Raw genomic sequence first — 21392 nt, forward strand, 5'->3', positions numbered from 1 at the left:
GTGCCATGTGACAATAGTGAAATGATCAGGATAATAAACTATTATGGGCGATTTGCTATTAATAATAATTATATTAGGCGACTTTTAAGAAATATGCACCAGCCCAGGTACACGACGTTTGGAGCCGAATCGTATTTGTCGTGGGAGTGTCATCGGCGTGCTCGGGAGGTCCCCACCCCAATGACGTCCCCGGGCCCGGGGGCCCGGACGACACCGGCACTACCAGATTTGGACTCAGCGTGCGAGGAAACCCCCGACCGAACACGATATTTCAGTCGTCCTGGTCGTTCCGAGGTTGACGGTCGGTCGGTCGGCCAAACCGTGTCTTATTTTGACAGCCCCAGATAGCCGACATTGTCAGGTGTGGGGAAACTCATTTACAGCATTTAATTTCTATATTGAGAAATATAGCCCTGTGCTATACATCGGGGTGGGTAAGGGGGGGGGAGGCATTGCCTTCTGGTAGCCTGGTAGTCTTGGGGGCGGGACTGTCGGACTGTCTAAGAAAGCGAGCCAAGAGAATAAGAGCAGATTTCAGGGCTACTGAATCTGGAGGGAAGGGTTGCTAGAAGGAGAACAGAACCCTGCCGGGTGGCACGAAATAAATTTTATTGGTAGTAGTTAGTAAGTGGAGCAGCCCGCACCCGCCGATCAACTGCCGCTGTATGAAGGAACACTCGGGCTCGCGCGGACTCCACCGCGCGCGCACTGCAGGTCGTTCCCTCGCTGCACCCGGCGGCCTTGAAGAGTCTCCCCCTGGCGACTTGGTGCGAGCGAGACGCATGCCTGGCGCGCCTCTCGACCGCGCACTCGCCGGCCACTCGTGCTGCAGGTGAGGATGTGCGTGCACCCACCCCATCCCGTCCTGCACGCGGAAACGGGTTTGAGCAGCCGGGCTCGCGAGGCGGAGCGGGTCACTGGACGTTTGAGTGTCCGTCTCAGGCTGCAGAATAAAAATTGCCTAAACTGTCATGCCCTACCGGCGCGGCGACTGCCTCTCCGACTGGTGGTAGGGAGGGAGGCCTCTGATGCACTCTCCGGTATAAAGCTTCAGGAGTGTCCGAGCGCCGGCGCAGTTCTTTGTTCATAAAGTGAGTCGCTGGGCTGAGATGCGCGTCGTGCTCCTCATCTGTGTGGCCGCGGCGTCCGCGGTCGCGGCCCCAAAAACGTTGCGTGAGTATGAGTTTCAACGCTCAAGCCGACCCCCCTTTACGAAAAGCCGGATCAAGCAGACATGTACGCTTTAATCCTTCCCCGCGTTGTTCCAGCGGCGTCGTGGAAGAGGTGCAAGGAGGGTGAGCCGCTGTTCGAACAATGCCTCAGTGAGGCCATCGAGGTCGCCCTCGCGGACCTGGGCGCGAACGGTGAGTCTTCAGGCCTAGGGCGTCTGGTGGGTAGGCATCCCGGCGGACCCGCTCAGTAACGCAAGGTTGCCTACTTCGCCCCCCCCCCCCTTTTCTATGAAGTACCATCTATGCTCTCTACCGGAGAAGGACTGTCCCCCATTACTTTACACATTGGTTCGGTGAACCCAGGTGCCCGGGAACTCGGTGTGTTCCCCCTGGATCCTCTGTTCATATCCAAGGTGGTCATCGAGCAGGGTAGTGGACCAGTCTCAATCGACCTGCAATTCACCGACCTCAACATCTACGGTCTGAGAAACGCTCGGGTGGCTTCTGAAAGTGTCAAGTACGTCGCCCAAGGGTGTCATATACCTACGTGGTCAGAAATGTCTTATGGAGGACTTCAGCAGAGTAAAGAAGGAGAGCAGGAAGATCAGCCAGGAAACAAAAACTCATCTGAGCTGTGATTGATCAAAGGCAACCATAAAGTTTTTTGTTTTTCTTTGTTTTTTCTTTGCCCCCTGACGGATCTTGTTTATACTGGAGTCCTCCATCACAGTACTTCTCAATTTAGCCCTTATGTTGTTTTAGCATTGTAGGCTTTGAGCCATTTATATTTTTCAACTTTCAGGGCAAGTTTTAAAACGCCTGTATATCTTTCTGGAAAGGCTGATATAGCTGAGGGACTCACCCTCAAGGGACAGTACAAGATCAATGGCAAAGTATTGGTCCTTCCTATTCAGGGAGAGGGTGAATGTGAACTTAATTTAGGTAAGTTAGACCTTTGTTATGTTTGTGAATCTATTTTCACTTTGAAAACCTCTTATCCATGTCTCTGTATTTATTTTTAGAAAATGTCACTGCACTGGTTGACCTTGTGTGTAAAGATGAGACTAAAGACGGTCTTAGGTATGCTTCTGTTGATAACTTTAAATTTCTTTTGGACACAACTCTTCTCAAAATAAGAATGGACAATCTATTTAATGGAAATAAAGAGCTCAGTAAGTACCATTGTACTCTATGATCTGTTGATTGATTTAATACAAATAAAATAATTAATATTATTTTTATTTTTGCAGGTGCTAATATGAACACTTTCCTCAATGAAAACTGGAGGGAAATTTTCCTGGAACTGAGACCTGCCATCCAAGATGCCTTTGGGATAGCATTTAGGGAAATAACCAATAGGATATTTTCTAAAGTACCCATTGATAAATTACTCCTTTCGTAACTTTCACAACGCACCGCTTCCTTGAAAACAAAAAATTAACAATAATAAGGATTTGTGTGTCTTAGGTGAGAGGTCTCTCAACCTATTTATGTGTAACTATTGATTTTGTTACATTTTGCACAATAAATAGACTTTCAAAAGTGTTCTACATATCATTTTATTGAGGTTGTCAATTGTACAAACATTCAGACAGGTCAAAAGATATCTATAGGAAGGAACACATTCTTGCGATACCTGTACAAAATAACATACTACACTATAAAACAACAAAAACAATAAAATTAACAAAAAGCCTGAAATAATATTTTGTCTTAAATAAAAATATATTTATGTTCATATATGTGTATTTATATGTGTGCATTATATTGCACACCTTACCATTTAGAGAAGGTTAATGACTTACACCTCCCAATCCCACTTCAAGTCATTCGTCACAGCATTCACTTTCCACACATACAAAATTACAAATCTGCTGTTCACGAAATACTGCCAATTGAGCCATGAATACAAGAATTCTAAATACTACAAAACAAAATCATTCATGTGGCAAAGGTCACATTTGGCCCGACAATAAGAAAACCAAGGAACTCATGACTTTCCCATACTTAAATCAACTTAGTATGCACTTAAATCACAATAAAAATTTAAAATAAATTAAAGTAAGAGGAAACTTATAACAAAACTCTTCGGCATTAAGAGTTGACAAAATGATAATAAAATTAAAAGGCATAACAAGTACAGTATTCAGTTCAATTGTTTCGAATCTGCTGCATTCACTGGGAGAGTGGAAAATCACATTAGGCTCTGGTGGAAGCAGTTTGTACAATTGTTACTTAAAACAGTTACATTCACCGTCCTGCAATTCATCATCACAATTTTCAACCTCAACAATTTTAATCATCACCTGAAGCACAAATAATTTAGAATAGGAAAGTATGAAAATATTAATGGTAAAATGACTAGGAAGCCAGCTTAAAATTGAAAGCTCCCTAATAACACAAAACATTCAGATGACAACAATTTTAGTACAAACTTGCTTCCTCACAATATAGCTTTCACTACAAAAGCTTTTTAGCCCTCAACCACCGAACCTCATATGAAAGCAACAATACTCATCAGTCTCAGAGCAATTGTTCTAGCAGAGAGCATCACAGCAGGGGCACCAAGGCCGAACAGAACAGCAAATAAGACATGAACCTACTGATAACACCTTCACAAGAACTTTCTTTGGAGTCAATGTTTCTAAATTACACATCAATTGTTGAGATTCCCCTGCGTTCAGTAAAATGAGTAAATATAAGCCTAGAGCTCTCTGTACAATATGTTAACAAAGACTAGCATACACATTATTGGTTCGACTGAGCAGGCCAGCTACATGTAATTTGACACGTGACCTGTAGCTCCCTCCAGTCCGCATAGTTTTAATCACATTATTATGTACAACTATAATGAATCCTAAAATAGACATTCCAACAGCCCTGGCCATTGTCTATTGTAGGATTTATCTATCACTGGTTAACTCAAGAAATTTCAATGATGGTTCATCACTTAGAATGAATATGTATATATGCTCACTGGATAGAAAGATACACGTACATGAATTTCCTACTTCATCGCAAAGCACGATAGAAGATAAATTTCTAGAGAAGAGAAAATATTCCAGAAAACCTATATGCAAAAATGGGTTGTAGCAAAATACGAGTTCTAAATGATAAAACACTTAAAGACGTCTATTTGTTGAGAAATCAAAACCATTATGGTTTGAAACACAAACTATAGCATGATACATGCTGTTCCAGAGGAAATAGTAAAAACAAAATACTTGACTAATGGCACACACAATGCACAAGAGGAGATAGTTACTCAATCATCAAGATGAATTAAACTTTCTAATAACTCACTTGCACTGGATGATAGTACAAAAACTCATTCACAGCCAGTTGTGGAAGCTGTTCTAGGCTCAATAACAGTTCCTGTGATTTCATTGAATTCATCTAATTGATTAAAACATCTGGGATCACTAGTCTTTCCCAATTGTGAGAAATTAAGCATCAGTTACCTTGCTACTTTCGGAATAAAAACTCTACTATTAAAAACTTTGACGCACAAGGGAAAAAATGGGAGAGTTGTAGCCTATTTTATGCAATTTATGTACATGAATAGGCACATCATGAAATTAATTTTGAGATGACTCAAACACACACTTGCATAATAGATCACACATATTTACAGATGACTAATGAAACAAGAGTGATGAGATGCAGTAAGTGCATATTTTAGCCTCAGGAAAAAGACAGAAACAGAAAGAATCATAAATATACAAGAATTAAAAGGGTATAATTTAAATTCATTCACTAAAACACCTTTTAAAAAATAGATAATAAATAATGAAAAAAAAGAGTTGACAGATGGAAGAGAAGAAGGAAGGCGCTTGTCATATCTGACATGAAGAACTTACATAATTTAGAACGGCCTAGACTGGAGGGAGCAGTAACACAAAGACATGCCATTGTCCATCACAATAGAAATATGGCAGACTTAGACTCTTCACATCAATCTGTAAGCCCAGATTCTAGCTCACAGTCAATTATCCTATCTTTGTACAGCATTCACAACATCTTTCACAGTATTGTGTACTTCAGTGCAAAGTCTGGAGTTTTCTGAGGAGTTTCGAGCTCCTGCTGATCGCAATTGCCTGGCTTGCGCCTCCAGTCGCGTCAGCAGCTCTCGCAAATGGAAACGCGCATGTGGTGGGCCCACAGAATCAGCGTAACCCATACACGAGGTGTGCATAAGCCCCACCTTATCTGACAGTTGAAGCCAGCTTGACGTACTGACTGAGGGAGCTGATTTGAGAGAAGTTAAACTTGTTTCTAAGGCTTGAGAGATCTCTAGAATACTGTCTCTTTCACTTTTAACAGTCCCATTACTAGAGGGACCAGAGTCATTTTGTGGCATCACAGGAGTAGCATAAATGGCAAGGAGAGGGGGTTTAGTACTTGGAGGTGGCACTGTTGGTTTGGCAGGACGAACAACAGGTTTCGTAGGAACGACGGGTTTGTCTTCGGCTTGAGGTGGCCACACTCGCCTCTCCCCCCGATTCTTCGACTGCTCTTCGGGAGAGCCCTGCTCTTCGCCTCCACTGCCCAGTTGAGGACTGCGAGCAGGTACTTCAGGCTTGTTCCGGTTGGCCATTTTGGGGCTGATTTGGTCAGAGTTGCCCTCCTTCCCAGCCTCATTCTCTTTGGTCTCCCAAAGTTTTTTCAGACTGCTAATACTTCCGGTGCTCCGGCGTTTATCATCGCCGTCTTCCCCACCCTGCTCATTCTCGGCATTCATGTCCTCGTCCAGGTCAGCCTTGGAGCCATCCACCTTCCGGAGGCGTGATTTGAAATCAATTATCGGGCCAGGGTTCTCCTGTACCTCTTCCACCTTCTTCTTGGTCGCCACCGTCTCGGGGGTCTTCTTGAGCTGCGCCTTGAAGCCCGTCGGCGTCCCGTCCAGCTTGCCGTCGACATTGTTGGTGCCGGCGCCCACCTTCCTCAGGTTGGCCTTGAAGTCGACGGGCGACACCTGGCCCTGGCCCTTGTTCGGCCGCACCTCGGGCGGACTGCAGTTGGCCTGCCGCTCCTCCCGCGCTACCTCGGCAGCCAGCTCGGCGACGAGGCGCGCGGCCGGGTCCTGCAGCGCACCCGAGTGGTGCTCGCTGACGGGGGAGTCCCGGACGCGTCCACTGGCGCGCTCCTTGATCTCGGCCACCAGCTTCAGCTCCAGCATCTCCTTCATGCCGGGGATGGCGCTCTTGAAGGGCCTCTTCCTCTCCGAGTCCGACTCGGGGTCGTCGCTCGGGGTGCTGGGGTCCAGAGGGGAGGCGTCGCCGTGGGTGGAGGGCGACAGCGGGGGAAGTGGCGAGGGCGGGCTGGGTGGCCTGTCCCGGGGCCGGGGGTTGCCACTGGCGCCGTTCTTGGCGGAGCGCGCGCTGCTGCACGAGTCGGTCGACGGTTCCCGGTGACGGAGACTCACACCGAAGCGAAAGCTCGCCTCCTCCACCGAGGGCTCGGGGTTGCTCACGTCGCCGGCCTTGATATCCAGGTCGCTGCCGTCGCAGAGTGGCTCGGCGGGGCCCGGGTGGAAGGTGGAGAGCATGGGCTGGACCGGCTGGTCCACGCTCATGCTGGCGCCTATCCGCCGTCCGCCCCGCGGCGAGGCCGCCGATGGGGGCTTGGCGGCGGGGACCGCGTTGGGCAGCGACCCGATGCGCTTGCGGCACTCGGGGCTGGACGAGTTGTAGGCGTCGTCGGGGGGCGGCAGGTCCTGCGGGGGCGGCGGGAACTCCAGGTCAGCCAGGGTGGGCTGCACGGAGCGCGAGGGGCTGGGGCTGCCCTGGGGGTGGGCCACGTGGCTGCCGGCCGCCGCCGTCGAGTTGCTGCGGAAGGTGCGCAGGCTCGAGCCCACGTTGTCGTTGCGGGCGCGGTTGTTTCGCTGGGACTTGCCCGTCGGCGATCCGGGCTGGAACCCACCAGACGAATTGCTTCGAATCATCTGCGGCTGAGTGCGGATGCCGGTTCGAGGCGAGCCAGAACCAGCCGTCCGCCGAGAGGCGGGCAGATCAGTGACAGAACTAACCGTGATGTCCTGCGGCTGTTCTGACGGGTCGGCGCCCTCCTGGCCACCCTCCCCCTCCACGCTCAGCCCGCTCACCCGCAGCGACTCGAGGTAGGCGCCGATGCGCGCGCCCTTGGGAAGGGTGCCGTACCGGTTGATGGCCCTCTTGACGTTCTGCACCTCCAGGGCGGCGACCTGCACCTGCGGAAAATACAAATCCGTCCATGTTACGTCCGTCAACACCCGCAGGGTCACGACACTGAACAGAAACTGCCCCGAACTGCCCCCAACGCACCTTCTGCTGCTGGGCCCCGCCGGCCCCGGGCTGCGGCGCCTCCTTGGGCGGGTAGGTCCGCGACTTCTTGCCGCGCTGCTCCTGCGCCCGGTTGCCCATGACGGGCTGCTGCGCGGGCTGCCGCTTGAAGGACGACAGCGTGGAGCCGCCCAGCACGGGCGTGGAGGCGTTGGAGCCCGACGGGCCCGAGCCCGGCGGCGGCGGGAAGAAGGCGCCCGTGGCGGCCGAGCCGTCCGTGTACGAGTGCGCGCCAGAGTCGTCCGTGTCGGGGGTCTGGTCCTGGAGCTCGCTCTCGCTGTCGCCCTTCTGGCTCGCCGTGAGGCTCTGCAGGTCCCGAGTGATGCCTGCGCGAACGAAGGGAACACAGTTAGACGGCGTGTCATCGCGACTTTCGACATACTGGAGAAGAATGAAATGGAGTCTCGCCCAGTTTCTTTTTAGGAAAAAACGTGTTTAAGTAACACTTTAAGTAACACAAGTGCGCAGAAATTCCCCGTGAACTGTCGCACACACAGTTTGGAATACTAAGATTCGATTAGTTTTAAGGGGTGCACATACAAAATGTGTACACTTTCATATACCTAACAGCTAATAATGTTATTGGTGTCAAGACAACAAGAAAAAGATTAAGAAAAATATGTTAGTTCAACAAAATCAAATTTGTCACTCAACAGTCCATTAAAATTGTTATAAATTCTTTTCTACACAAAATTAGTAAGTTATCATCATATGCGCTCAAAATTGGGTACATAATCTACTAGTTATGAAATTAGGTTGCATGCTTTTGATAATCAAATTTCTCAATTTAGAATATGCAGGTGTTTAAATTAATGTCTCAATTTAAATGTTACTAGTATTATCTACCAAAAATAATTAGGTTGTGCCTTGTGTTCCATTGCTAATCATACATTTTAAGGTAGTTTTCTGAAATTGTTTTCTAAATAGTTGTCATAGGTAGGCCTACGTAAAATTTGACATATGAAAATTCTAAAGAAGTTTTAAGAACAGACTACAAAGTGATTGATGAAAACCTATGCTATGGCAGTATAAAAAAATAATAATTCAAGATTTTTGATCAGATTTACAATGACGAAACCATGCCGTGAATTTTAAGACGATTTGTGCTCCAGGCGCAACATCAGGCAGCTTGTAGTTTTCAACAGGCTAAGCAGCACACGGCAATCTTAGAATAAAAATAAATGATACCTTGAAAAATGTCATCTATACCATTTAGTTCAGCAGCATCATCAGGGTGGTCCTGGTCAGCATATGTGCTATCACGGAATGAACTGCAGGATGATAGTAAACTGAAATATCAAAGTAACATTTTTTAATTAAGATTACATAATTCAATTTATACATGACAGTAATTCATACAAATGACGATATCTTAAAATATCCCCAATCAAAAATATACCTTGTTCGTTTAGGGGGAGCAGGGGGCTGCTTCCCTCTCTTATTTGTTGGTCGTCTCATTTGAACCATGCTGTTTTTGCCCCCACCAAAAGTACTAAGTTTTCCCATTGATGCATCTGGAAACAGATCAAATACTGTTAAAACCATGGCCAACAATAGTACTGATGTGTGTTGTACAGATTGATTTGCATGTTCGAACCTGAAGCAGCTGCTTGGTCAGCCAACACTACAAGACCATGGATGTTGCCAGTAGAACCAGCATGAGGTTTTTTGTACGACATCAGAGGAGTAGTACAACTACCAGTTGCTCCTTGGAGTTCTTTTTCTACCTCTGAAAGAATAAAAATCAATTTGGATTTGCAGGCAACTATTATTTATTGCATAGAAAAAAATGCATAAAATCAGTGATGATACTGTACCTTCAATAATGCTTGATTCTGGAGGAAACATATTTTCAAGAGCATGGTGGATTTCTTGAAAGGTTGGTCTTTCACCAGGAACCCATTGCCAGCATTCCCTCATAAGTTCATAAATTTTAGGAGGACACCCAGGAGGACATTCCATTCTACAATTTCAATGGAAGAGAGAAAGGCATTTTAATAGTTGTTAGAAAAAATATAAAAGAGAATACAATGAAAATAAAACTGAAATTTGAAGTAGTTACCTATATCCCTTTTCAAGCATGTGATAAACATCAGTAAGGTCCACCCCAGGATAAGGAGACATTCCATAAGTGGCTATTTCCCATAATAAAATACCAAAAGCCCACACATCAGACTGTAAAGAAAAATGGAATAATAGGTTATTACATACCGTAAGTGATTGGTTAATATGCTCAAAACATGAATTTTCAAAATACAAACCTTGGTTGAAAATTTGTTATACGCCAACCCTTCAGGTGCTGTCCACTTGATGGGGAACTTGGCACCAGCATGTGCTGTATAGGTGTCATCTCGCATCAATCTGGCCAGGCCAAAATCTGCTACTTTAACTAGATGATTTTCTCCAACGAGACAGTTTCTTGCCGCAAGATCGCTGAATTAGGGAGGACAAATTGGCTTAGTTCTTACATCAATTCATAATAAATACAATCACTTCTTCAAGAAAAATCTTAATTTAGAAACCTACCGATGAATGAAGGATCTACTCTCTAAATAACTCATTCCACTTGCAATTTGTGTAGCCATGTACATGAGAACAACAGCATTGATTTGGTCTTTGTTACCATTTCGCAAGTAGTCCAATAAATTACCTTTACTCATAAATTCTGTTATAATATAGAAAGGAGGTTCTCTTGTGCAGACACCTGTAACATTACATCATGTAGTATGAGGGCCTCTGTGAGACTGTGACACTAAAAACCAATCGAGTACAAATTTGTACTAACCTAATAACTGCACAAGATTAGGATGTTTCATTTCTTTCATTATAGAAGCTTCCTCTAAGAAGTCTTTTAGAGCCATAGTATCTTCTTTTAATGTCTTTACAGCTACTGTCATATTGTGACGCTTCCAAACAGCTTCGTAAACATCACCATACTGACCACCACCAAGCTTGTGCCGCATCACAATGTCTGTTCGATTGATTTCCCATTCATCAGGTTCTGTATCAAAGGAATAAACAAATAAATATTAATTATTAGAGTACATTTAACAGAAATACTCAATGAATTTGAAAAACAAACACTCCTTAAGGCAAGAATTATTTGTAAGCAACTTTGTTAATGACATTAAACTTAACATAAGACAAAGCCACAAATATTGTTAGAAAATGTAAATACATAATCAGCAAACAGCAGCACAGAGGAATCAGATATGTAATTATAAAAGTGTAATAGAAAAGTGATTATTGTGGCTGGATATGTTAAGCTATCTTAAAGTAAATGCTTCAAAGCAGAGTTTACAGCAAGCTGTTTGCTTTCAAGAGAGCTTCTTGATTAAATGGAACAACACATGGAGTGGAACATGTGTTGAAATATGACTAACTTATGTACTAAGGCAGGGATGAGTGTGTGTTGTGAGTACAAGATGAGTAGAACTTGAATGATTTTTTTAACAGGTGGAAGCTAGCGATAGCAAAGTGTTATTATATAAAATAAAATCAGACAGTTGCAGTATGGTATCAGTTGTTTAGAGGCGAACTGCCAAACTTCGTGGAATAGTAAAAAGTGCCTATACATGATGTACGGTCAACAAAATGAAATGGATAGGCATGCAGCCAATATTATAGGCGAACAGAAAATAAACTTAATTATTTCAAGGCAGTGGTAGTTTAGTTTTTTTTTGCAAAGTAAGAAGTAAGAGGTTTTCCTCCACAGAAACCCCCACTGTTGGACAAACAAAATATGATTGACCCCAAAAAGGGAAGCACTTGTCTCCAGGATGCGGGTAAATACACCACATGAAATCAACAAAATGAGCTGGCAAATGCAGGCAAGTTGTGAGTATCCACAAAGACGGCAAACGAAAAACCAAATCTGTTCACTCGCTTCTTTGGACTAACTTGTCGACGCAAATGCCAGGAGGAACGCCGTGATGGCTGAAAACGAGGAGGGTGTTGTGTTGTGGTGTTGTTGGGGGCAGTGACTCGATTTCCCACCTGGGCTGAGGGCGAACACGGTCGGCTTGTTGTGCTTGGGGGCGGGGTACAGCAACTGGGTGATGAGCCCATCGGAGTGCATGGAGTGGTGGTGGACCAGCTCCGCCAGGGTGTTGAACTTGCTCTCCGTCGTGACGTAGACCTAAACAGGACAATCAAAACAGTGAGTAGAGATTTTAATTTTCCAAAAAAGTATATGAAAGAATTTTTGGGGAAAATATCTATTTTTTTCCTATTTTTTTCTCGGAAAGTTTCCAATTTTTCCGGAAAAAAATGGTCTAGGGGCTGCCACTCCTACGAGTGGGTATGGTGCCGCGCGCTGCTCACCTTGCCCTCGGTGTCCTCGTTGATGCGGTAGTGGTAGACGCGGCCCTCGTAGCGGAGCGAGATGCTCCGCTGGCCGGGCGAGCTCTCCGACTCCCGCACCAGGAAGCTGCCGTTGATGCCCGAGCTGAGCAGGTACTCGGCCGCGTTGCGCGAGATGGGACCATGGTACCACGAGTGCTTCTCGAGCGAGTTGACGGGCGTCACGTAGTTGGACGGCACCCAGCCGACCTGGCCGGCCGAGTGCGCCTCGCACCAGTCGCCGTTCTTGTTGTAGCTCAGGATGCGCACCTGCTCGCCCTTCTTGAGGCTCAGCTGGTTCTCGCCGCCCGCCTGGAAGTCGTACAGCGCCACGAACAGCTGGGGGTCCGAGTCCTCCTCCTGGGTCAGCAGGTTCTCCTTGGACGTCCAACGGGCGAGGCAGTCGGCGGCCGACGGCGCCGACCCGGACGGCGACCCGGCGGCCCCGGCCGCCCCCGCGCCAGGAGGGTCGCCCGTGGGCAGCGCGGGGATGTGGGGCAGCGGCCGGCTCTGCAGCAGGGCTTCTGCAACACGAACAAGGGGGACAGGCAGGTTAGCGTTAGCGCGCTCAAAGACTCGCTCCGGGAGACGCTAACGCTAGGGGACTTCAAGGGAGGGCGCGCGCTTGCATGTCGGCAGTCATTATATACAAAGCACTGCTGCATGCCGGCATGCTTGGAGTGCTGCAGCAGTGCGCCAGACAGCACGCCCGCTGCGGGGGCGGGGCGGGGCGGCGCGGGGCGGGTGAGTGCCGGCAGTGTCGGCCCGCTTGGTGGGGCATCGATCGCCGGCCGGCGCGCGGCGGCAGCAGCGGCCCACCCTCGGGGCGCCTGCCCACCACCCTCCTCACCCACCCTCCAGCTCGCGGAGCTCGCGCGCCGCCCCGCGCCGCTACTTTCCTCCGCGCCTACTGCACTTGCACCAGAGAGAAAATATACTTGCAGACCGAATATGGGGCTTTGAGGTGTGACGTTTGGAACCAAGGCGTTGTTGTGGCGAAATGCAGCCAGCTATAACTTTGGACTCATTACAGTAGTACACCCGAGACACACACCATTCCGGCGCCGGTGCAGCTGCTGGTGAAGCTGTTGGTGCAGCTGCAGGTGCTGCAGCTGGGGGTGCACGATGACGGGGCGGATGCTGGCACCGCCGCCTCCTCCGCCGCCGCCTGGCGGCTCCGGCTTGCTGCTCTTCTTGACGCGGATGCGGAGCCCCGCGCACATGAGCTCCAGGTGCGTGAGCATCTCGTCAGCGCTGCATGCCTCGGCGCGCTGTGTCAGGGGGAGGGAGGGGGAGGTGAGCACGACTGGCGAGGGCCGGCAGCGAGGGGATGCGGGGGTGCGCCGCCGGGCGTGCGCAACGCGCCGACGTGGGGGTCGCAGGGGCGGAGGAGCCTGCTGCCCGCCGGCTGGTGACCTCGGGTGGTGGCGGTACAGTACACTTTGTTTCACACGTTCGCAGTGAGCGCAGTCATGCACAAGAGGTTTTGATCGTGGCGGAATAATCGTGGTGACAAGGGGTGATTATAATGGTTTGCAAGAGACTCGCACAAAATTCGAACTAGACAAAAGTTTTCCGGAAAGGACGGAACAGCCCACTACAGTGTATACTTTGTACAGTAGTCAGTAGTGGTGGTTAGTTTCCAACTAACAAGGTCCCTAAAAGGATGCTGCACAGTCGTGCTACACCACACAAGTCCCGAGTCGGGCTCGTTTTTAGAGCAGAACTTGGCCCGCCAGACTCTCACACAAATATGTCTCTCCATGACCATCTCTCCCGTTCTCTCTCTCTCACACACACATACACGCCATGCTGGACCAGCGAGCGACGCGACGATGTCGGAGATGGCGGGCGCGATGGAGAGCAGGGCAGAGCACGGGGACCGGTTTTCCGGTCATATATATCTCTCTCCTCTAAGTTGTATAATAACCCCATGAGTTAGTCCGCCCGGATAACATCTTTAAGGACGGAGTGAGAGAGAGAGGGAAACACCCAAGCCCCCTTCTAACGACCAGCACCAGCACATTAAAAAGGTAGCCAGCCCTGCCGCTATGAGCTGCCCAGCGCACACATCCCCCCCCCCACCCGTCCCATCCGCGGTGATGTCATGCCGACCCGCTAAAACCAATTAGCCGCCAACAAATCTCAGGCCTAATTGATCCCCTAAAAGACAGCGGCGGCGGCGGCGCGACTTTCAAAAGAGAAAGAAGAAAAAACCATTAAAAAATAATAATCCCGAAGCGATGTATGCTACAGTTTGTTCGCGCACGCAAAGTTCCCAGCGAAGACTATAGTCAGCTACTCCAGCAGCACGCAGCAACGCGGCGTGTGGATATGGCGTTTCGTTTTTCAGTCGGCAGCTGCAGAAGCGAGCTGTGGCCTACACTGGCCTATGGCCCGTCGTCGGCATCCACTGAGCCGGCACGTCAGACGAACCGTTTCCCCCCATGATGCCCCGCGGCAGCTGCATGCAGCTGAAGTGCACTCGCAGCTGCCGATGCAATGCAGCTAACGGGCGGGACGCGGTTCTACATGTCCGGGTGCAGGAAGCTGCGCGCAGAGAGATGAGAAAACGGTGGTTGAAGCGACGTTTAAGCCAACCAATTTTTCCTTGATGGTTTTACTATGGTGAAACGCATAGGATAGGACTTCGTCGGACTTCACACTTTCTATGGGGTCCTAATTTCGTATATGGTTATAATAAATATTAACTGGTAATAACGTCTTTAGTTTTAATTGGTTAGTAAATAATATCTACGGATCCAGTATCTCAGTTTGAGCTTTCCATTCATTTGGTTTTGATGTGTAGGCTTATTCTGCCTGGCTCCAGCTCTCGACTACAGGGTAGGACAATACTCTTTCGCTTTGGGGCCCCAGAGCAGACGCCCGTCGCCCGTACACAAGGGTTGTGCACCGGGCGCAACTCCGGGTCCAAAGTTGGACAGCGCAGCGAAAAGTTTGACACAGAGCGAGACATAAATCCTCTGTTAGTTTTGCTTTCGTCGTCAAACTTTGTGATCCCACTCCCCTCCTCCCCTCCCCTTGTTCCTCTGTACCCATCTATATACCACTCTTTTCGTCCCCGATGCAGAAATAAGGATGACAAGGTCGGGCAGAAACAACTTTCTCCCCAACTGCCGACGACATGTCACTTGTCTTTCGCTCAAACGTCAAACACGCAAGACGATACACACACACGCTCACACACGCACGCGCACACACACAGGGCAGAGCCATCGGACGCCGACTTCTTCTCCACCGGAGTCTGTCGCGTGGCCTGCCCACCAGGAAAGCCAGTGGAGTCAAGAGAGTCGGCGAAACGTCTGTCTCTGCTCCTTACACACTGCAAATCGCTTGTGTTAACTCTCACTTTAAAACAAATACAAAAACGATTCCAGATTTAAGTAAAGTGCGCGAGCTATAAAAAGTCGACGTGCGTTAGAGATCGTCTTTAAAAAGCACGTACGTCATGCGCCGCTACGAAATTCCTAAGTTCATCCAGCCTGCGCAAGCTCTCATGGTGCCTGATAGGTAGGCAACATTCTGCCTGCAGTGCATGCGTGTACTGCGGGGTGGCCTACCCCGAGTATCGCAGGCGTCGAGCTCCCCGTAACTTGCTGCATAAATCACAGAAGAAGAAAAAACAAGGAAGAAAGTGGACGTATTTTTGACGATCCTTCTTTGCGCCTCCAAAAGTCTCCAATGACCTTTTCTTAACGTGTCACTTTGACTTGCGTTGTTGAATGCATCACAATTTTGCCATTGTGCCACGACGGCAACCCCTCCATGAAACGGACACGGCAGCAGCGCATCTCCCCATCTTCCGGCGCGGCGGGGGCACCAAACTCGCACGCACCGCGTGGTACCTCTCGAGGTACCTCTCGAGGTACCTCTGGTGTCGCGGAACAGGTTCCCTTTGATCCGATAGCCGGAGCGGGGCGCGAGTATCATCATGAACAGTCATGAACAACCCGAGCGGCGGCGGCGGCGCAGCGCTCCGCAACCAAACACCTGTCGCACCAGAGGTTGCTCATCGCGGAGGAGATAAGTCCAGACACACGCGCCCAATCACCGCCATCGCCATCATCCACGCGGTACGGGAGGAAACGACAAGAAAACCACAAGACTGACAAATCTCGCAAAGTTATAAAATAAAAGGTTGCAAATTCGTTTTTGGCATCACATGATGAAAAAGTCTTCGTAAAAGAGAAACAAAACCAGCAAATACCAAAATGCAAGTTTCACCAATTCGAAGGGTGTCACCATCCCTTTCGCACGTAAAAACCAAAACAACGCAAAACATGGAAGCATTTGAGAGGAAAATATAAATAGTTTCAATTCGAAGACATTGCAGACGAAGTCAGTGGAGCTGGTGCAATGGAGGCGGTCGGGCCAGCAGCGCGAGCTGGGCACGCTCCCACATCAACTCCTTAACGGGACGTGCGTGGTTGCCTAGCCACGTAACCGCGAGCTGCCGCCGCCGGCCTGCGCCGAGCGGAGAACTCCCACCGGCCCAGGTCCAGACACCGCCAAACACAAGCGAAAAGAGAGAACAGGCACGGCACGATGCACGCTGAAACATTCCAGCGCAGGTTTGATAAAATAAGGAGGAAAGGGTTTCTGATGTCAGCAGCAGCGACCGCCCCGAAAGAACAGAGGCTTCCCAAAACAACAATATGGAGACGATCGATCCAACCAGGTGGTCGTCGTCGTCGTCCTCCTCGACAGGCCGACGGCCTCGTCGGTGTGCACGAGTAAACACTCACTGCTTCTCTGCGCCGCGCGGCCCGCGGCCACGGCCGCCCGGAAGGACGCGGCCCTGAGCGCCGTCCTCCTGGGCACGGCCAGCCTGGCGGGGGTCTTGGCCTGCTGCTGCCGCTGCTGCTGCTGCAGGTGGGGCGCGGCACACGTGCGCCCGTAGCCGGCCATGCCGACGCACTGCACTGCAGGCAGGAGGCGGCGCGGGGCCCGCGGCCCGGCTGAACCGCAGCGCCCCACCACCGCACCAGCGGCAGCGCCGTGGAGGCGCGCAGCCCACACAGCCAGCAGCAGCAGCGGCAGCAGCAGCCGTCCTTGTCCAAGGACCTCCCCGTCCGTCCCCTCCCCGTCCGGGGCAAGGCCGCGGCCGAGCGCCGTGGAGGTAGGCACCCCGTTGCGCCCGCCTGCTCGGCGGGCTGGCCGCGCTGCGGACGGCAGGCGGAGACCGCCGAGCGAGCGGCCGACCCCGGCCGGCTGGGAGCGCCGCCGGTCAGCTGGGGGGAGGGAGAACTCCGAAGGAGTCAGCTGAGACGGAGCGAGAGCAAGAGGAGTCAGCCAGCTGAGAGGTGGGGAGAGCAAGAGGAGACAGCTGAGAGAAAGAGAGGAGACAGCTGAGAGGAAGGGAGAGAAAGAGAGGAGACCGCTGAGAGGAGGGGAGAGAAAGAGAGGAGACCGCTGAGAGGAGGAAAGCTAACAACTGCAGTGCAGGAGAAGCCGTTCAAGATAGATTTGTTTTAAAATACAAAGCCCATAAATTTTCTTGAAAATGTCATTAAAAATAACGACAGAAGCATAATATATAACATTCCTGCTAATAATAAAATCAGCGACGCCGGGCTCTTTCCGCGCGCTCTTGTTCCTCCGAGAGGAGAAGAAGGGGGGGGGGGGGGTACCACCGCATTCCAGTCAGCCGTGGGAGAAATAAGAATAAGACGCCCATAAGAAAAAAATTATCGCGCGTCTCTCTAATTCTTCTTCTTTTTTTCCCCCATTTTCCCCGCAATGCCCCTGGCGGCTGCTGCTGCTGCTCCATTATGCAAATGGCATTGTCTGGAGTGTGCTGATGACGCTGAAGCTGCTGCTGCTCCTGCTGCTCCTGCTGCAGCAGCCACAGCCATGGTGTTCGACGGACGGGGCGCCGGCCCCGCGGCCGCTAATGTCCCGAGGAGTGATGTTGTGTGCATTCCATACCGCCGGCGGAGAGGAGAACAATACGGTGGTGCGCCTGTACAGCCAGCCGGTTAGGGAAGACACGCACCGAGACTCGAGGGGGGGGGGGGGCCTCGGCGAGCAAGCCAGTGCCCGCCCCGACAATATGGACTCGTACTTACATCTACCGTACCCATATATGTACGGCGGCCGAACCGCACTGACCAAACACTTTGGGGCAGAAGCGGCAGCAATCATGTTGTTGTTGTTGTGGTTTTGCAAGTGCTTCCCAAACGCCGGAGCTAAAGCGGCACGGGTTGGTTCTAAATATTGTGGCTTGGCGAAAATTTTGGCTTTGATTGCGTCACTGTCGTCACAGTACAGTCAATAACAATAACATATGATTTGAAAAAGGCGACGATGAAACGGACATGGAGCCATTGGGCGAGGCGACGAAAATTACAAAGTACAGTAGTGCGTGCCTCTTTCAACACAACGAACAGCGAACGGCGCAGGGTTGGCCAGACCAGCCAGACAGACGGGGAGAGAGAGAGAGGGAGAAGGGGAGGAGAGGGAGTTCGGTCCAGACGAGCCAGCCGAACTGTCGGGCGCCCGTCCCGTCCGGTCCTCCGATGCTTTATTATGCTGGACCATTAGCTTTGTGCCCCTGCTGCTGCTGCTCGCAGACTGGCCACATCCGCCCCGCCGCGCCACCCGCCGGCCGCCCGGCGAGCATTCCGCTCTGACGGCTGGTCGGAGGAGGGCCCCGCGGAGAGGAGAGGGTACAGAGAGAGGTCCTCGACGAATTCCCCGGGACCGCAATCCAAAATTAATACATCTCATACACATACACACACACACACACACATCCACGCGAATTTATTATTTACCCAAGCCTCCCATGGCCACGGCCACGCTCGCTCGGTCTCTCCTTCCCTTGCGCGCCGCATCCACAGAAGAATAAGAATAAAACATCGAACAAAGTAACATCAGCATCAAGTGGAACAATGCGGTCGGCGCGCCGTCCCTGCTTCGGTCTCTTTTTAAAATAATTATTATTTTTGGCCGCTGCAGATTCTGCGGCCGCCGCCCGGTGGAGCTGGAGCGACTGGAGTCTGCGGGCGGCGCAGGGAAGCTCCCTCTCCTCCGTCCTTGCGGACGCCCTTGGTGGAGGCGGGGCGGTGGGGCAGCGACCCGACCCGGGCTGGCTCGGCCCAGGCCAGCCGACAATGCCCCCCTCCTCCGCCTCCTCCTCCTCGTCTTCTTTTTCTCTCCACTTCCCGGCTCCAGAGAGGTTCTCCAGGCGGCTCGCGGCTGGAACACGACTGGAGCTCCCACGCCGCACCTTACGCCCGCATAGCGCCGCATAGCGGTGCAGCCAGCGCATTCCCAGAGCCGCTCCAGTCGGACCTACTCTCCACCAAATCCAGCCACCAACACCAAATGAGAAATTTCGAAAAGAAAACACAAAACAACGAAATTCGAGAAAATTGAAGTTGAAAAAACTTTAAGGTTTGGTTTAAAATATGGATACATAGTGATTCCCTCCTATTTTTCATTTATTGCCAAAAACATGTAGCACTGAACTAAAAAGCACCCGCCATTGAAATTCCTCCCATTATTCAGCGAAAATTATTGGTCTTTCTTTTCATGCCGATCTGGACTGGTCGCCATTTATCTACATATTCAGCGCCCGTCAGGCTCGTAGGGTATGGTCACAGGGTGGCCACGTTACGATCGGCGAACGAATACGCCGATGGCAGTGGAGTTGGTATGGTCATCCGCCAGAGTCCATAGGGTAAGGCGGCCTCTGCCATTCCGATGCTCGGCCGCCACCGCCCCGCGTTCAGGGAGAGAGACAGAGAGAAAGGAGAGAAGGGAGAGAGAGAGGTGGGGGAGAAAGAGAGGGAGAACGGGACTGCGCCGACCGAATGCACGATGCACGCCTCGGCGAAACACGGCTCTCCGATGCCGGCCAGACTCGGCGGAATCGCGATGTGTGTGTGTGTGTGTGTGTGTGTGTGTGTGCGCGCGCGCGCGCCCCAAGTACGAATGTACTCTGCAATGTGCTCCATTGCTACCGCTTTGTGTCGTTTCCAGGAACAGGTGTAACGACGCGCCACAAGAAAGGAGAGTCGGTGTGAGTGTGTGTGTGTGGTGAGAGGGGGGCACCCACCACCGTTAAGGACTATAATACTCCTGTTGCATGTAAGTGATTCGGCCGGCCGTGTTCGACAGCTCTACACGAACACACACACACACACACTGGACGGCAACAGGGGAACTCTCCCATTGACTCGAGGCGAACCGACACCTTTTCCTCCGTATGGGGCGATATGAGCTCGCGTACCGAATACATAAAACAGCAGCGGGGGGAACGGGACGCGGTTATAAGAGATGGGTTGGGGGGAGGGCGACGATACGATAACCGCTCCCGTCGATATAGCGCAACTGCTGTCGATAATCCGACATACCACCTCAGCAGATAGTAAACACCCAAAACCCACGCATTGCACAGCACTCACTCAGTCACTGTGAAAAATATATGCTCGTGCATGTACGATATATTTTGTAATTTGCCATTTACAAAATGTGTTGTACGAGTACAACCTGCTCCCACCCCACCAAGTTCCCATTCTTGTTCGTCATTTTAAGTCGACCTACGGAGTGCTTGTACATTTACACAATCTTGAATTTGTTATTGTACGACTTCTTCCATAATTTTTCTGTACCCCGGTACGGTAATATTCGACAGTGATCCAGTACACGACTGTACGCGTGTTTGTGCAGTCCTAACGGAGTCACTGCACGCCTAGTGTGCGGAGCGAATCGCAGCCCAGGCCGTGTACACCAGATCCATCACTGTCGACGGCAGAGTCACCCACCTCCACCGGGAGCCCCAAGCCGCCACCTCAGCGAACAAATTTCCGGCCGCCCCGCATGCACATTTCTCGCCTCTCTCTGTCTCTGTCTCTCTCTGTTTCTCTCTCTCTCTCTCTCTCTCCCGCCCCACTCCCTCTCTCTGTGTATGTGTGTTTGTCTGGAAAAGGCAATACTTAGCCATGCGGGGGGTGGCGTGGCGTCGTGCACTGGAAACTCGCACCGCTCAGCAGGCTGAGCCGATCGCACTCGGGTTTGTTTTGCACCTCCAGTCACGTACACGCACACACACACACACACGCACGCACAGACACCGCGGCTGACTAACTAGACACGCGTCATCCCGCTCCTCCTCCTGCACGGACAGGACTACACTGTTAAAAATTCTTGTATGGATACGACAAACTTTCTTACAACTTGTCCGTTCAAGAACAAAATTATTTGTTTTCATTAAGAACGATTAAAATTTGCAACGAGAAAGTACCATCCCTACACAAACATCTTGTAATGTTAAGATGTCGTTTCAATACAAGAAAGTTTGTTTCCTGATGGACAATCTCGTAACAAAAAAGATTTGTCTCTGTATGAGTAGTTCCGTTTTGAAACAAGGAATGCCATTTAAATAGAAAAGGCTCGTTTCCTGATTGACTTTTTTGCTTGAACAGAAAATTTGATGCTTTATCGATAACATCTTGTTTATCTGAAACTACATGATGTATCATAAAATAAACAAATCTAAATACCTAAAATTCTAAGTAAAACAATAAACTTA

General features: G+C 50.3%; 2 protein-coding genes across 11 annotated transcripts in view; one reads left to right on the top strand and one right to left on the bottom strand.

The window, feature by feature from the left end:
* Positions 1 to 1004: 1004 nt before the first annotated feature.
* On the top strand, positions 1005 to 2719 carry LOC113216969 (protein takeout-like). The gene is made up of 6 exons (XM_052265413.1): positions 1005 to 1173; positions 1269 to 1364; positions 1536 to 1689; positions 1975 to 2114; positions 2195 to 2344; positions 2423 to 2719. Exons 1-6 carry the CDS (start codon positions 1110 to 1112, stop codon positions 2572 to 2574), a joined length of 756 nt encoding a protein of 251 aa, XP_052121373.1. The 5' UTR covers positions 1005 to 1109; the 3' UTR covers positions 2575 to 2719.
* LOC113203027 (tyrosine-protein kinase Abl) overlaps positions 2713 to 21392 on the bottom strand; it is a 73477-nt gene continuing 54797 nt past the window's right edge. For 2 of the 10 annotated variants that reach the window (XM_052265406.1, XM_052265402.1), the window contains exons 2-14: positions 12888 to 13104; positions 11816 to 12357; positions 11393 to 11630; positions 10278 to 10493; positions 10019 to 10196; positions 9754 to 9925; positions 9555 to 9667; positions 9310 to 9455; positions 9090 to 9221; positions 8892 to 9006; positions 8681 to 8781; positions 7475 to 7818; positions 2713 to 7380 (exon numbers count right to left, since the gene is read on the bottom strand). In XM_052265406.1, the coding sequence (XP_052121366.1) occupies positions 5167 to 7380; positions 7475 to 7818; positions 8681 to 8781; positions 8892 to 9006; positions 9090 to 9221; positions 9310 to 9455; positions 9555 to 9667; positions 9754 to 9925; positions 10019 to 10196; positions 10278 to 10493; positions 11393 to 11630; positions 11816 to 12357; positions 12888 to 13077 (4701 nt within the window). In that variant the 5' untranslated portion in view covers positions 13078 to 13104 and the 3' untranslated portion in view covers positions 2713 to 5166. The remainder of the gene's footprint in view (positions 7381 to 7474; positions 7819 to 8680; positions 8782 to 8891; positions 9007 to 9089; positions 9222 to 9309; positions 9456 to 9554; positions 9668 to 9753; positions 9926 to 10018; positions 10197 to 10277; positions 10494 to 11392; positions 11631 to 11815; positions 12358 to 12887; positions 13105 to 21392) is intronic. The other 8 variants (XM_052265407.1, XM_052265405.1, XM_052265409.1 and 5 more) reach the window with 7 other exon arrangements.

Source organism: Frankliniella occidentalis, unplaced genomic scaffold (genome assembly GCF_000697945.3).
Source record: "Frankliniella occidentalis isolate FOCC.00 unplaced genomic scaffold, Focc_3.1 Scaffold26, whole genome shotgun sequence".
NCBI lineage: Eukaryota > Metazoa > Arthropoda > Insecta > Thysanoptera > Thripidae > Frankliniella > Frankliniella occidentalis.